The sequence below is a fragment of the Melanerpes formicivorus genome, unplaced genomic scaffold (assembly GCF_026170545.1).
Source record: "Melanerpes formicivorus ecotype bairdi unplaced genomic scaffold, bMelFor1.0.p_v2 SCAF_95, whole genome shotgun sequence".
Classification (NCBI taxonomy): Eukaryota; Metazoa; Chordata; class Aves; order Piciformes; family Picidae; genus Melanerpes; species Melanerpes formicivorus.
The window spans coordinates 304,217-319,974 of record NW_027142447.1 but is presented as its reverse complement, the minus strand read 5'-3'; the positions used below and the strand labels follow the sequence as shown (position 1 = coordinate 319,974).

At 50.2% G+C, this 15,758-nt stretch overlaps 1 protein-coding gene across 3 annotated transcripts in view; it reads left to right on the top strand.

The window, feature by feature from the left end:
• The window catches only part of SIDT1 (SID1 transmembrane family member 1), a 60,458-nt gene that overhangs the window by 20,911 nt on the left and 23,789 nt on the right, over positions 1-15,758 (top strand). For 2 of the 3 annotated variants that reach the window (XM_068165928.1, XM_068165929.1), the window contains exons 4-10: positions 93-138; positions 3,072-3,173; positions 4,285-4,368; positions 7,189-7,282; positions 8,668-8,739; positions 9,521-9,614; positions 11,647-11,690. In XM_068165928.1, coding sequence (XP_068022029.1) covers positions 93-138; positions 3,072-3,173; positions 4,285-4,368; positions 7,189-7,282; positions 8,668-8,739; positions 9,521-9,614; positions 11,647-11,690 — 536 coding nt within the window. Of the gene's footprint in view, positions 1-92; positions 139-3,071; positions 3,174-4,284; positions 4,369-7,182; positions 7,283-8,667; positions 8,740-9,520; positions 9,615-11,646; positions 11,691-15,758 lie in introns of those variants that run through there. The other variant, XM_068165930.1, reaches the window with a different exon arrangement.

The window sequence follows — 15,758 nt, the reverse complement described above, 5'->3', positions numbered from 1 at the left end:
TAGGGGTTTGGTCCATCTGTCTGCCCTGCCCTCCTTTTTCCTTCCCAGAGGGAGAAAACAAATATTTTTTTCTTCTGACATTTCTTTTCCAGGACCAACAAAGCCTTTAACTTCACTGCCAGCCCTTCCCAGCCCCAGGTAAGGAGGAATCCTCTGGGGTGTTGATTGAGTGTCATGCTACATCCAAATGGTTGATGTGAGCCTTTGCTAGATATGGCAAAAACCTTTTAATAACTAGGCCTTCCCCTCTTGGTATGCAGGGAAGCTTCCTGACTCTTGAGTTTTCTGTGGATAAAGTGAATAGATAGCAGTACCTCAGCCCCTCTACAGGCACATTTGGGTCCTCTTGCAAAGCACTTAATTCAACCCAAAGCCTTGACCACAGCAAATGAACAGTGTCTGCAGTTCAGGAAAGATCAGATAAATATAGAAGTCCAGAGACCACTGGACTGCTACACTTCATGGAAAGTATCACAGTGTCACTAAGGTTGGAAGAGACCTCAAAGATTGAGCCCAACCTGTCACCACAGACCTCATGACTAGACCATGGCACCAAGTGCCACGTCCAATCCCCTCTTCAACACCTCCAGGGATGGTGACTCCACCACCTCCCTGGGCAGCACATTCCAATGGCTAACAACTCTCTCAGTGAAGAACTTTCTCCTCACCTCCAGCCTAAACCTCCCCTGGTGCAGCTTGAGACTGTGTCCTCTTGTTCTGGTGCTGGTTGCCTGGGAGAAGAGACCAATCCCTTCCTGGCTACAACCTCCCTTCAGGTAGTTGTAGAGAGCAACGAGGTCACCCCTGAGCCTCCTCTTCTCCAGGCTAAACAACCCCAGCTCCCTCAGCCTCTCCTCACAGGGCTGTGCTCAAGGCCTCTCCCCAGCCTTGTTGCCCTTCTCTGGACACATTCAAGTGTCTCAATGTCCTTCTTAAACTGAGGGGCCCAGAACTGGACACAGGACTCAAGGTGTGGCCTAACCAATGCAGAGTACAGGGGCACAATGACTTCCCTGCTCTTGTTCCAGCCAGTGCTGGCTCAGTTGCTTGAGTATGACTTGCTCAGATGCAGTCTTTCTCAAGAAAAAAAACTTGAAACCACATGCAGTAAATGCACAGCAGAGCTCAGACTGCTACTCCTTGCTCAGGGCAGCAAGTCAAGTTGCAAGGTGTTAAATGAAATGCCTGATAATTGTGGTTATTAGCTCAGAAAAGAACAGGCAGTGTAGCACATCCAGCTGAGCAGCCTTGTTTAGGGCCTTGCAGATACTACAAGTCCCCTCTTGAATAAAAATGCTGTTGGCAGTAGCTATAGTGATGAAGGAGCTCATGGAGCTGGGAAGGTATGCAATTTAGCCAGGCTGTCTGGTACTCTGTTTTTGTTGTTGCTATCACTGCTAACACCACTTAATTTTAGGTTTCCTGTTACCAGTCATCCTAGCTGATCTTTCTTTGCTGTCATATATCTTAAGATGGTTTACAGATACAGACTATAAACCTTTGATGCTTAGAATCTTGTAACTGGAGTGTAAGGACTTTAGGATCTGGCTCAGAATCAGCTTTGTAACTTTGGTCTGTGTTTGTCACAATTAATTAATGGGAGTGGTGACTTTTAATTACAGACCAGACAGAGAGAGAGTGGAAGATGAGTGCTGCTTAATTGGTATAATGCTGAGGGTTTTGTGAATCACAGCTGGGGGAGCTGGGGTTGCTTGGCCTGGAGAGGAGGAGGCTCAGGGGAGACCTTATTGCTGGCTACAACTCCCTGAAGGGAGGTTGTAGCCAGGTGGGGGTTGGTCTCTTCTGCCAGGCAACCATCACCAGAACAAGAGGACACAGTCTCAAGCTGTGCCAGGGGAGGTTTAGGCTGGAGGTTAGGAAGAAGTTCTTCCCAGCAAGAGAGATTGGCCATTGGAATGTGCTGCCCAGGGAGGTGGTGGAGTCACCATCACTGGAGGTGTTTAAGAAGAGGCTGGATGGGATACTTAGTGCCATGGTTTAATTGATTAGATGGTGATGGGTTGGACTTGATGATATTGTAGGTCTTTTCCAGCCTGGTTAATTCAATTCTATTCTATTCAGAGCCAAAATCATTGCTGCCTTCCCCAGTGAGGCTGCACTGCACCTCATGAGCTTCCCTTTGAATATATACCTCCTGGGAGCAAGAGCAAAGGCAGATCCTAGCATGCTTCTATCACCTTTGCTCTTCATTCACCCAACCTGAGATTATTCTGAGATCATTCTATTCTTTTCTAAATCCTATAACTAATACCACACATTTATTTATGGAACTCTGAACAGTTTCAACCATTTGCCCTAATACATTTCACAGTCTGTCTTTGGTGCAACCCATCTGAGATTGACTCCATTATATGTTCCTTATATAAAGTGTGGCCAGCAGTATGAAAACAGCTGGAAACTGCTCACAGCAATGTAAAATGGAGCAGGGTGTGAAAATTAAGCTGCTTTATCTTGATGAAGTGGGGAGGGACTTCTCAGGATCTCAGGTAGTGCTAGGGGGAATGGAATGAAGCTGGAGGTGGGGAGATTGAGGCTGCAGGTGAGGAGGAAGTTCTTCCCCATGAGAGTGGTGAAGCCCTGGAATGGGTTGTCCAGGGAGGTGGTTGAGGCCCTGTCCCTGGAGGTGTTTAAGCTCAGGCTGGCTGAGGCTGTGGCCAGGCTGATGTAGTGTGGGGTGTCCCTGCCCATGGCAGGGGGGTTGGAACTAGATGATCCTTGTGGTCCCTTCCAACCCTGACTGATACTATGATACTATGAAAAAGCTTAAGGGGAACAGAAGCTCTGCTGTATCTTGCTTGTAATTTACCTGTTGAAGATGTCTGTGTCTAACAGTGTGCTGTGCAAGGGGGAGACTTCTCTGTATGTATTTCCTTTGCTCTTCTGTAGTGTAAGTTCCTAACACTTGAAATATGATTTTTTTTATGGAAGCCTTCCACATCCAGGCCCAAAGCCCAGATGGGATTGGTGACAGGACCTTAGGGGAGACTCTGAAACTAATGTCAGGGATGATTTCTGGACCATAACTCTTGGCACTCTGCTTTTCCCTGCAGTATTTCCTGTACAAATTTCCTCAGGATGTCGATTCAGTCATCATTAAAGTGGTGTCTGATGCAGTCTACCCATGCTCAGTTGTCTCTGTCCAGGATATTGTGGTAAGTCTGAGTAGGGGAGGGTGAGGAGGTGCCTTCTGAAGCTTTGTTTCCTGCTGTGAGGGGGTCTGTGTCCTAGTAGAGAGAGAAAAGCCCTAGGAAGTGCTTCCCCCTGGTGTAGTGGTGGTAAAGAGAACCCCTCAAAGAAGGATGAAAATACTGTGGGAAGGAGGCAAAGTTGGAGATGCTGAGTTCAGGCATCTCATACAGAGAATGTTGTTGCAAGAAGGTGAACAGGCTGTTCTTCTCCAGCCTGTCCATAGGGCATCTGCTGTGCTCCCCTCATGAGGTTTAGCACTCTCTTACCCTGTGATGTGAGCCTGCCTCTGCCCTGAGTGGTGTTGGCTGGCACACTGCTGGTGGCTGAAGGAGGGGACAGTGCCATTCCTCTTGTTCAAGGCAGCATGGGAAGCTTCTGATGTCCAGACATGAGGTCTCTCCTCCTTTCCAGTTTGATTTCCTCTCCATGGAATGACTCATCCCTTTTCTTTGAAAGGGGAGAGCAGCTGTTCCCTGTCATTGGAAGTTGGCTGTTGCTTGCAGCTAGGAAATAGCCCCATATTTATTCTCCTTTCCCACCTCCCCTAATGATGCAGGGAACTGCAGTGTGGGAGCAGCAAGATGGTGGCAGAGGTGCAAGGTGCCTTGGTTGCTGGCTCTGAAGTCCAGGCAGTTGCTTTTAATAGCTGGGGTGAGAGTAACATCAACTCTTGCCCCCATCCCTGTGTTAGAATGGTAGGACGGCAGGAGGCAGGGTGGACAGGCAATGTTCAAACTATCAGGTAGTAAGAGCAGTGGGAAAGAATGAGGGCAAGCACTACAGAATGCAAAGGATGACACAGTGTTCAGCTGAGGGTGTGCACTGCCCTGTGGGAATGGTGATCAGTTTGGTTGAATCCTCTTCTGGGACTGAACTGCAGACCAGCTGAGAGAATGCCACCATCAGCCAGTGAATGTAGGTGACAACTGATATCTTCAAGGGCAGAACTTCTGACTTCTGAATGTGTCCTGGTTGTTTTGTTGACTTTGTTCTGCACTGTCTGTTCTCCCCCTGTCTCCCTTTGAAATCAGTTTGGATATTATTCTCCTGGTTTAACCCTCAGTTGTGTCTTAGTGCCCAGTGTATGACCTGGACCACAACGTGGAGTTCAACGGCGTGTACCAATCCATGACTAAGCAGGCAGCCATCACAGTGCAGGTGAGATGATGGGTTTTGTCACAGTGCTTCTGGGGTTTTGGGTTGGTTGTGAGTCTTCTTTCTTTTTTTTTTTGGTTGTTTGGTGTTTGTGTTTTGGCCTTGTTTTGGGTTTTCATTTCTGTTTGGTTTGGATCTGTGGCTTCCCCTGTGTTTCACTGATTCTGGTATGGCTGTCAGGCTTTGTTTTTATTCAGTCAGCCCCTCTATTCAGCAATGCTGAGCTCACACCTTGAGCATTGGATTGTTTGGGGCATTGAGGTCCTGGAGCAGGTCCAGAGAAGGGCAACAAAGCTGGTGAAAGGTCTGGAGAGCAGGTCTTGTGAGGAGCAGCTCAGGGGACTGGGATTGTTTAGTCTGGAGGTGAGGAGAAAACTCTCTGTGAAGAACTGTTAGCTGTTGGAATGTGCTGCCCAGGGAGGTGGTGGAGTCCCCATCCCTGGAAGTGTTCAAGAGGGGATTGGATGTGGCACTTAGTGCCATGGTCTAGTAGTCATGAGGACTTGGGTGACAGGTTGGAATTGATGATCTTTGAGGTCTCTTCCAGCCTTATTGATTCTATGGAGAAAATGAGGCTGAGGGGAGACCTTCTCACTCTGCAACTGCCTAAAAGGAGGCTGTAGTGAGGTGAGGTTGGGTCTCTTCTCCCTACTGACAAGTAATAGCAGGAGAGGAAATGGCCTGCCCAGGATAGTGATTGAATAATAAACCAGGTTGGAAGAGACCTTCAAGATCATTGTGTCCAACCCATCAACCAATCCAACCCACCCAAACAGCTAACCCATGGCACCAAGCACCCCATCAAGTCTCCCCCAATGATGGTGACTCCACCACCTCCCTGGGTAGCACATTCCAATGGCCAATCTCTCTTTCTACAAAGAACTTCTTCCTAACATCCAGCCTAAACCTCCCCTGGTGCAGCCTGAGACTGTGTCCTCTTGTTCTGGTGCTGGCTGCCTGGGAGAAGAGACCAACATCCACCTGTCTACAACTTCCCTGCCGGTAGTTGTAGACAGCAATATGGTCTCCCCTGAGTCTCCAATCTGCAACCTTGGAGGTGTTTAAAACACAGAAGGACATGGTGCTGAGGGACATGGTTTAGCATCAGACTTGGTAGACTTAGATAATGGTTGGTCTTGATCTTAAAAGTCTTGGGGCTGTTCAGTCTGGAGAAGAGAAGGCTCCCAGGTGACCTCATTGTGGCCTTCCAGTATCTGAAGGGGGCCTAAAGGAAGGCTGGGGAGGGACTGCTCAGGATCTCAGGTAGTGATAGGACTAGGGGGAATGGAATGAAGCTGGAGGTGGGGAGATTGAGGCTGGAGGTGAGGAGGAAGTTCTTCCCCATGAGAGTGGTGAAGCCCTGGAATGGGTTGTCCAGGGAGGTGGTTGGGGCCCTGTCCCTGGAGGTGTTTAAGCCCAGGCTGGGTGAGGCTGTGGCCAGCCTGATGTAGTGTGGAGTGTCCCTGCCCATGGCAGGGGGGCTGGAACTAGATGATCCTTGTGGTCCCTTCCAACCCTGACTGATATTATGATACTATACTATGGTTACCCAACCAAAATGATTCTATAAATGGAAGAAGCAATGTTACCTTTGCTATCACTGCTTATATTTGCTTAGGTAGGTCTGTTATGTCTTAGGTGCTGAGACTCTAGATCAGAGTGGCTGCAGCCAAGTGTCTTCCCTTGGAACCTTGGCTGTTCTACCACCAAGTGGTGGTAGCAGGGCCTCTGCAATAAGCAAATATTGGGCAGATGGTTTGCAGTAATGAAAGTCAATTAAATGCGTTAGCATTGGTTTGCTTGTACTGAGGTGCTGCTGTACTGCATGGTGATGAACTCAGTTTATTGTCAGCAAGGATGAGCAGAGCAGAGAGGCTGGACAGATGGGCAGAGTCCAAAGGAATGAGGTTTAACACATCCAAGTGCCAGGTTCTACACATTGGTCACAACAACCCCATGCAGTACTACAGGCTGGGGTCAGAGTGGTTGGAGAGCAGCCAGGCAGAGAGGGACCTGGGGGTGCTGGTTGACAGCAGCTGAACATGAGCCAGCAGTGTGCCCAAATGGCCTAGAAGGTCAATGGCATCTTGGCCTGCATTAGGAACAGCGTGGCCATCAGGAGCAGGGAGGTCATTCTGCCCTGTGCTCAGCACTGGTTAGGCCACACCTTGAGTCCTGTGTCCAGTTCTGGGCCCCTCAGTTTAGGAAAGATGTTGAGTTGCTGGAAGGTGTCCAGAGAAGGGCAACAAAGCTGGGGAGGGGTTTGGAGCACAGCCCTGTGAGGAGAGGCTGAGGGAGCTGGGGTTGCTTAGCCTGGAGAAGAGGAGGCTCAGGGGAGACCTTCTTGCTGTCTAGAACTACCTGAAGGGAGGTTGTAGACAGGTGGGGGTTGGTCTCTTCTCCCAGGCAACCAGAACAAGAGGACACAGTCTTAAGCAGCACCAGGGAAGGTTTGGGCTGGATGTTAGGAAGAAATTCTTCCCAGCAAGAGAGATTGGCCATTGGAATGTGCTGCCCAGGGAGGTGGTGGAGTCACCATCACTGGAGGTGTTTAGGAAGAGCCTGGCTGAGGCACTTGGTGCCATGGTTTAGTTGATTAGATGGTGTTGGGTGATAGGTTGGACTCAATGATCTCCAAGGTCTCTTCCAACCTGGTTAATTCTGTTCTATTCTATCATCAGAAGCCCAGCTCTGTCCAGAACAGGCAGGTCTCTGAGTCTAATACCTGTATAGCAACTAAAACCTGGTCTCTGGCCTTTGAAGCACTGCCTCTTGAGGGAGAGGCTTCTTCATATCTCATGGATTTTATCCTCTTCCATGCAGAGAAAGGACTTCCCAGGTGAGCAGTTCTTTGTCGTGTTTGTCATCAAGCCAGAGGATTATGCCTGTGGTGGTTCTGTGCCTTCTTCCATGCATGGTAAGTTGTGCTGGGAGGTGGGTTTGGTTGCTGTGTCTGGGTGATGATGCAGCAGGGGTCATTTGAGCTCCTCCTGTGGGGTAGCCTGTGGTGGTTGTATAGCTCTGGCTTACCCAGGGAGCTGTGAGAAAGTGAAGTAGACATTTTATCTTGTCAGGTAGATTAAAAGTGTTTGATCTAGGAGGTGGCTGGCTAGTAGAGCATCTGGCTTGCTGGGGTTATGGGCTTTTTGGAGGAGTCATTGGTGTTTTGGTAGACACTGGAGGCATCCAGGTAATGCTGGTTACAGTTTTTTGGTTGGTGGTTTTACTCTGGGCTTTTTTTACCCCAGTGCTGCTATATTCTCCTCCTGCCTGCATGGAGGCCCAAAGAGCAGTTCCTGCAGGTAGCCCCACTGCTGTCTTGGGATTTATGACAGCCCTGGGCTTGCGGGGACAGGAAAAAGAATCATTTGGGGAGAATAATTTTACAAGAGAACTGTTCATAGTGCTGCTTCCAGCCAGCAAATCCTCTCTACTTCAAGGAGAGTGGTAAATGCAGACCCTCCACCACTCATGGTGTAGCTGTACCTGGAGTGGGGACACTCCTGTAGATGGGCAGAGTCCAAGGGCAGGAGATTGAGCACATCCAAGTGCCAGGTTCTGCACATTGGCCACAACAACCCCATGCAGTGCTACAGGCTGGGGGCAGAGTGGCTGAGAGCAGCCAGGCAGAGAGGGACCTGGGGGTGCTGTTTGATGGTAGGCTGAACATGAGCCTGCAGTGTGCCCAGGCAGCCAAGAGGGCCAATGGCATCGTGGCCTGCATCAGGAACAGTGTGGCCAGCAGGAGCAGGGAAGTCATTGTGCCCTGTACTCAGCACTGGTTAGGCCACACCTTGAGTCCTGTGTCCAGTTCTGGGCCCCTCAGTTTAGGAAGGAGGTTGAGCTGCTGGAAGGTGTCCAGAGAAGGGCAACAAAGTTGGTGAGGTGCTTGGAGCACAGCCCTGTGAGGAGAGGCTGAGGGAGCTGGGGTTGCTTAGCCTGGAGAAGAGGAGGCTCAGGGGAGATCTTCTTGCTCTCTACAACTACCTGAAGGGAGGTTGTAGACAGGCAGAGGTTGGTCTCTTCTCCAAGGCAACCAGCACCAGAACAAGAGGACACAGTCTCAGGCTGTGCCAGGGGAGGTTTAGGCTGGAGGTTAGGAGGAAGTTTTACACAGGGAGAGAGATTGGCCATTGGAATGGGCTGCCCAGGGAGGTGGTGGAGTCACCATCATTGGAGGAGACTTGATGGGGTGCTTGGTGCCATGGGTTAGCTGTTTAGGTGGGTTGGATTGGTTGATGGGTTGGAGGTGATGATCTTGCAGGTCTCTTCCAACCTGGCCTACTCTCTGTATATTCCCAGGGAACGTCAATCGCACCTGGAACCTGCAGCGGACCAAGAACCTTCAAGTGACAATTGTGCCTTCTATCAAAAGTCAGTGTTTGGGGGCAGGACTGTGCAACTTTACAGGGGGACTTGGCACATAGCAGGGCCTGGAAGCCCTCTGATGGGGCTGGTGCAGAAAGCACTAGCAAAGGAGTCCAAAGCAGCTGGAGTCCCTTCCAGGAGGTGCTGTGTGACGCAGGGTGGTCTCAGGGGCACACCAGCTAGCACTAGTGATGAGAATGGAGACAGGGACAACAGCACTCAATATGAGTGACAGAAATCATCCAACTTTATTGTTCCACACTTCATTATTGATAGTCTTATGCACAGTTAATTCTAGTCTAATTTAACACACACTATTGGCTTCTCTCTAAAAGGTTACATCACTGTTTTCACAACTCTGTGGATTTTTTTCTACTCAGTCTAATTGCTCTTTTTCCCAGATCTTGCCTCCTCCTTACCTTGTTTGCCTCTTCTCAGGGGCAGCTTGGCCTCAGCATACCAAAGCAATCAGCACTTCCCCACAGCTCCTACTCCATTGCTATATTATCAGGAGAGAATCCTTCAAGGTCTGAATTGCACAGGTGTTCCTGGGACTCGTGTCCCCTCTTGCTTAAACCAAACCCCAACACACTAGGGGTGAAGAAATGGGGTGAGACCTTGCAGCAGGTTCTGGGAATTCCTCTGGAAGCAAGCAGCTAAGTTTTGAAGGGCTGTTTGGGGCTGGGCATTGTCAGTAGATTGTGTCAGCAAGAGCAAGACAGGAGTGCTGGCTCTGAGAGGAGCTGTCCTTGCTCTCTGAGCTGACTGATGCCTTCTCTTTCCTCAGAGTCTGTGTATATCCAAGCCATGTTCTTCAGTTTCCTGAGTTTCCTCTCCTTTTATCTGGGCTCAGTGGTGGTTGCTTTTGTCCACTACATCAGGTGAGTTGAAGGGTTTTACAGGGAGAGCATTTCTGCTTCTCATCATCCTCAGAAATGCCTCACTCTGCACTACATTTAGGGCAAGCATTGAACAGAGCAGCCACAGAAGTCTGATTACTCAGTATGCTTCTACTGGCCATCAGCCAGAGAACATTTTCTTTCTCTGCTGTGGCTGTCATGACAGTGATGAAAACTTGAGGCTCTGCCCTACAGCTGTTGTAGTGCCCCAGCTCTGGGATTCCTTCCTGGACACTGGGTGGCAGGTGGTAATTGTGTTGGGGGCAGTGTGGGATATGGGGTACCAGAACATTGGGGAACCAAGGTACTTCCCAGAGTACTGAACCATAGTGAGTGGCAGTGACCCAAACAGAGCCTTGGAGTCCCAAGAGTGCTAGTTTCCTGTTTGATTTGCCCCCTCTGTCCCAGACTTTGGTGCCTGGGCTTATGTTGAGGAGAATATCTGTATCTGAGGTGAACTTGGGCAGCTACCATGTCTAAAAGGGTGATATGGTTTGCCCCTATAGGGTAGGTAACAGTGCAGGATGAGAGCCTTGATGGGGCAGTGGGCAGATGCTCTCAAGGTGGTGGGGGATGGTGGTTGGATGGTGTTCTTGCCCTCCTCTGCTCAGCATCTGTATTGAAGGATGTGGTACTGGCTGCTGAAGCATTGTGCTGATGTGTGCCTCTAGCTCCTGCTGCCCTTCCAGTAGATTCTTATGCACTTGATCCCCTGAGCAAGGGAGTTACACAGTCTCAGGCTGCACCAGGGGTGGTTTAGGTTGGATGTTAGGAAGAAGTTCTATGCAGAGAGAGTGATTGCCCATTGGAATGTGCTGCCCAGGGAGGTGGTGGAGTCACCATCACTGGAGGTGTTCAGGAGGAGACTTGATGGGGTGCTTGGTGCCATGGTTTAGTTGTTTAGGTGGGTTAGATTGGTTGATGGGTTGGACAGGATGATCATGAAGGTCCCTTCCAACCTGGTCTATTCTATTAGGAATTCTCCATGCAGTGCTACAGGCTGGGGACAGAGGGGCTGGAGAGCAGCCAGGCAGAAAGGGACCTGGGGGTACTGGGTGACAGTAGGCTGAACATGAGCCTGCAGTGTGCCCAGGTGGCCAAGAAGGCCAATGGCATCCTGGCCTGCATCAGGAACAGTGTGGCCAGCAGGAGCAGGGAAGTCATTGTGCCCTGTACTCAGCACTGGTTAGGCCACACCTTGAGTCCTGTGTCCAGTTCTGGGCCCCTCAGTTTAGGAAAGATGTTGACTTGCTGGAAGGTGTCCAGAGAAGGGCAACGAGGCTGGAGAAGGGTTTGGAGCACAGCCCTGTGAGGAGAGGCTGAGGGAGCTGGGGTTGCTTAGCCTGGAGAAGAGGAGGCTCAGGGGAGACCTTCTTGCTCTCTACAACTACCTGAAGGGAGGTTGTAGCCAGGTGGTGGTTGGTCTCTTCTCCCAGGCAACCAGAACAAGAGGACACAGTCTCAGGCTGTGCCAGGGGAAGTTTAGGCTCAAGGTGAGGAGAAAGTTCTTCCCAGCAAGAGAGATTGGCCATTGGAATGTGCTGCCCAGGGAGGTGGTGGAGTCACCATCCCTGGAGGTGTTCAAGAGGGGATTGGATGTGGCACTTGAAGCCATGGTTTAGTTGTCATGAGGTGCTGGGTGACAGGTTGGACTTGATGATCTCTGAGGTCTATTCCAACCTTATTGATTCTATGATTCTCTCTCAACAGCCTGAGCAGTGTAGGAAGGGACTGCTTATATGTAACTGCTTGTCCTGTATGGGCACTTGAGAGGGTAACAATCCCTCTGTTATGGAAATCAGGGAGGTAGACAGCAAGCAGTTGTGGCTGGGCCATGTCTAGTCCAAACAGTAGTTTTGTTGTTGCTTCTGTGTTTCTTTTGTGCTTTATTTGTGTTGGGTTTGGTTGGAGTCTACACCATACTTACTTATTTGTGCCCCAGATGATCCTGCCATGGCTGTCAGGTGGTGGTGTTTGTAGGTTATCTCATTGGTGCTGCCTGTTCTTTTTTCAGGGTTCAGAGGAAGGCTTCAGCTGGCAGATTGAGTCCTGAGGATGGTAAGGTCACTTTTCTGTTGTGTGACAGCTTTAGCTGGCCATCACAGATCCCTGGCCAGGCTGTCAGTCAAGTACTGTGTGTCTCTTCAGGCCTTCTTCCCTGCACATGTACCACATGGTCTCTGGTGCTGAAGAAATACGTTAGAGCTTCCTCTCTTCACTCACATGAGGGCATTTGAAGCAAGCTCCCTTGAACATGGTCCTGCCCCCTACCCTGGAGAGCTGGCTTTCAGAGAGGTGGAGGAAGGGCAAGCCTTGGCTAGACTTGGCTGCAGGCTGATGTTCCTGGTGCCAAGCCTGTTCATTTCTAAGCAAGGTTGTGCATGTTTGGAGGCCAGGCAGATCCTCCCTTGCCTCCCACCAGGGCAGAAGAAATGAGACTCAGACAAATGGATTGCAGTAGTGATGGAAAGTTTAAATGGAAAGCAGTGAGTGTTGTACAGAGAGCTACAAGCACAGTGACAAAAAGGAACCTAAAGCAGACAGAGTCCCTTACAGCACACCCAGAAGCCTCCCAGCATTTCCCTTCTCCCTGCCTGAAAGGAGGTTGTAGCCAGGTGGAGATTGGTCTCTTCTCCCAGGCAACCAGCACCAGAACAAGAGGACACAGTCTGAAGATGTGCCAGGGGAGGTTTAGGCTGGAGGTTAGGAAGAAATTCTTCCCAGAAAGAGAGATTGGCCATTGGAATGTGCTGCCCAGGGAGGTGGTGGAGTCACCATCCCTGGAGGTGTTTAGGAGGAGCCTGGATGAGGCACTTGGTGCCATGGCTTAGTTGATTAGATGGTGTTGGGTGATAGCTTGGATTTGATGATCTTGAAGGTCTCTTCCAACCTGGTCTGGTCTATTCTACTCTAAGAGGCCTTGAGTTAACTCCCCTTCCCTTACCAGTTAGGGAGCATCTCCCATGGGAGCAGTGAGGGAAGAAAGAGCAAGTGAGAGACTTTGCAGATAGATTTATAGGGCACAGGACATCATGGGTATGAAATACACAGCTTCCTGTGTTTAGGAAGAGACTGGCTGAGGCACTTGGTGCCATGGTTTAGTTGATTAGATGGTGTTGGGTGATAGGTTGGACTTGATCTCAAAGGTCTTTCCCCACCTGGTTAATTCTATTCCATAAGCATACTAGTATTCAGTGAGCTGTGCTTAAGTGGTCTGCAGTGGAACTTCACTCTGGCTTGGCATTACTTGGGTTAATATTTCTGCTGAGGGACTGGGGACATGTGGGTTGTCAGAGTGGCTTCTTCAGCCACTAAGGTCCACATGTGCCTCCCTCTGTGTGGAATGTGTGTGAAAGGTTTTCCTCACAACCAAACCATCAGGGGACTGTAAAAATGTGCTTTAAAAATACTCTTCTTTTAAGCCACTTGGTGTAGATCCAGCAGTAAGACAGCAGCAGGTCTTAGGGAACTGGAGGCATAGGAAGGGCCTGTGTGTTGGAGTTTGGGAAAGCTGAAGGGACTTGGCCAAGGCCCTGGAAGAGATCCATGGTGCTGACAAGGGATCACTGTATAAGGCAAGGAGGCCCAGTCTCCATCAGGTGAGACCAGAAGCCTCAAGAAGTTGGTTGTGCTGCAGCTGAGAGTTCATGTGGTGAAGGCAGCTTAGAAGCTGTTTTTCCACACTGCCCTGGGAATATGTAGGAGTTTAATTCTAGTGCTTGGGAAGTTTCCAAAGAGGCTGCAGGGCACAGATGCTGTGCTTGATGCAGACCTGGAGAGCAGAGACTCATGGAATGTACTCAAGGCCACTCCTTGAGTCCTGTGTCCAGTTCTGGGCCCCTCAGTTTAGGAAAGATGTTGAGGTGCTGGAAGGTGTCCAGAGAAGGGCAACAAAGTTGGGGAGGGGTTTGGAGCACAGCCCTGTGAGGAGAGGCTGAGGGAGCTGGGGTTGCTTAGCCTGGAGAAGAGGAGGCTCAGGGGAGACCTTCTTGCTCTCTACAACTACCTGCAGGGAGGTTGTAGCCAGGTGGGGGTTGGTCTCTTCTCCCAGGCCACCAGAACAAGAAGACACAGTCTCAAGCTGCACCAGGGGAGATTTAGGCTGGAGGTTAGGAAGTTCTTCATAGAGAGAGAGAGTAATTGGCCATTGGAATGTGCTGCCCAGGGAGGTGGTGGAGTCACCATCCCTGGAGGTGTTCAGGAGGAGACTGGATGGGGTGCTTGGTGCCATGGTTTACTTGATTAGGTGATGTTGGATGATAGGTTGGACTTGATGATCGTGAAGATCTCTTCCAGCCTGGTCTATTCTATTCTAATGGTAGGTTGGAAGGAACCCTCTGGAGATCACCTAGTCCAACTGTGCTGCTAAAGCAGGTTCACCTAGGGCAGGCTGCACAGGAACACATCCAGGCAGGTTTTCAGGGTCTCCAGAGAAGCCTTCTCTTTTCCAGACTAAACAGCCCTAGGTCTCTTAGCCTCTCCTACTAAGAGATGCTCCAGCCCCCTAATCATTTTTGTGGCCCTGTTGGACTCTCTTCAGTAGTTCCCTTGAACTGGGAAGCTCAGAACTGGACACAAGACTCCTGGTGTGGCCTCAAAAGGGCTGAGTAGAGGGGTAGGAGAATGTCCCTTGACCTGCTGGCCCCATTTTTAATGCACCCCAGGATATCATTGGCCTTCTTGGCCACAAGGGTGCATTGCTGTCTTATGGTCAGCTTGCTTCCAAGCCTTTCTCTGCAGAGCAGCCTTACAGCAGATCAACCCCTAACTGGTACTGGTGTATGGGGTTATTCTTCCCCAGGTGCAGGGCTCTACACTTGCTCTTGAGCTTCATGAGGTTCCTGGGTAGGGAGGATTGCTGAACAGCATCACTGTGAATGAACAGAGGAGCACAGTTCATTCACAGTTTACAGGGCTCCTCCCAGAGGCACTTGCTCCTTCTGTGACCTGTCCTCTCCCTTGTACTCTAAGCCACCTTCATATGCCACATCCTTCCCTCTGAGGAGGAGCCAAATCCTACCCACGTGTGTTCCTTTCTCTATTGTGTCTCTTCAGGGTGTGTGTCTGACTAATGCCTCTAAAATGGTAATTAGCATCTTCCCTGCCCTCCAGGTCACCCAGGGCATGCTGGCTTTTCTGCAGGTTTTGTTCCCCCCTTCCCACCCACTGGAATTTCTCTTCCTCCAAAGAACAGCTGGGTCTTGCCTTTTCCATCACCCCTGTTTCCTTTCCTCTTCCCCACCAAGACAGTGTGGATGAACTTGCTGATCAATCTATCCCTGTCCTTTGTCTCTGAATATCATAGTATCAGCCAGGGTTGGAAGGGACCACAAGGAGCATCTAGTTCCATCCCCCTGCCATGGGCAGGGACACCCCACACTAGATCAGCCTGGCCACAGCCTCATCCAGCCTGGCCTTAAACACCTCCAGGGCTGTGGCCTCAACCACCTCCCTGGACAACCCATTCCAGGGCTTCACCACTCTCATATCCTTGAACTCATGTCACTCTCTGCTCCTGGCACCTGTCTTACACCTAACTTCTGTGGTTACTTCTCTAAATCCCATGGCACATGTCCCATTCCACCTCATCATCATCAGGTGGAGGTAATAGCTAGAGGAACCACACCTGTTGTGGTACATTTACTTTGCTCCCTCACTTGGGACACTGGGAGGTGGGACAGAAATAAGTGGATGAGCTGGATCTGAAGTGGTTGTGAGGGACAGGGCAAAGCACCTTCTCTCCCTGGTGTCCCTGCTTTGTCCAGATCTAACTCTTCCCTTGGTTACTTGGGAGAGAAGATTGAGCTGTTTGTTAGCCTGTTGGAGGGGAGGAGCAGAGAGTAGAGAAGCTGAAATGGAGACTACTACTTAGCCCACTGCCCAACAAGCAAAGTGAACATGCCAAGGGAAAGCAGTAATGGCATTTAATGTTTCAAGTCCAGTTTGACTCAAGCAGGGCAAAGTTAGGGGAGCTTTTGACATATGTGGCTAATGGAAATGGTTTAAAAACCTGCGTAAGGTGTTACAGAAGTGCCCAGGATTGCAAGCTGGAGAGGGGAGTCTGTGCTTTAGTGTGGGAGAGATCAAGTACTGGGAAGGCAGAAATGCAGCTTGGGAAGCCAGGCC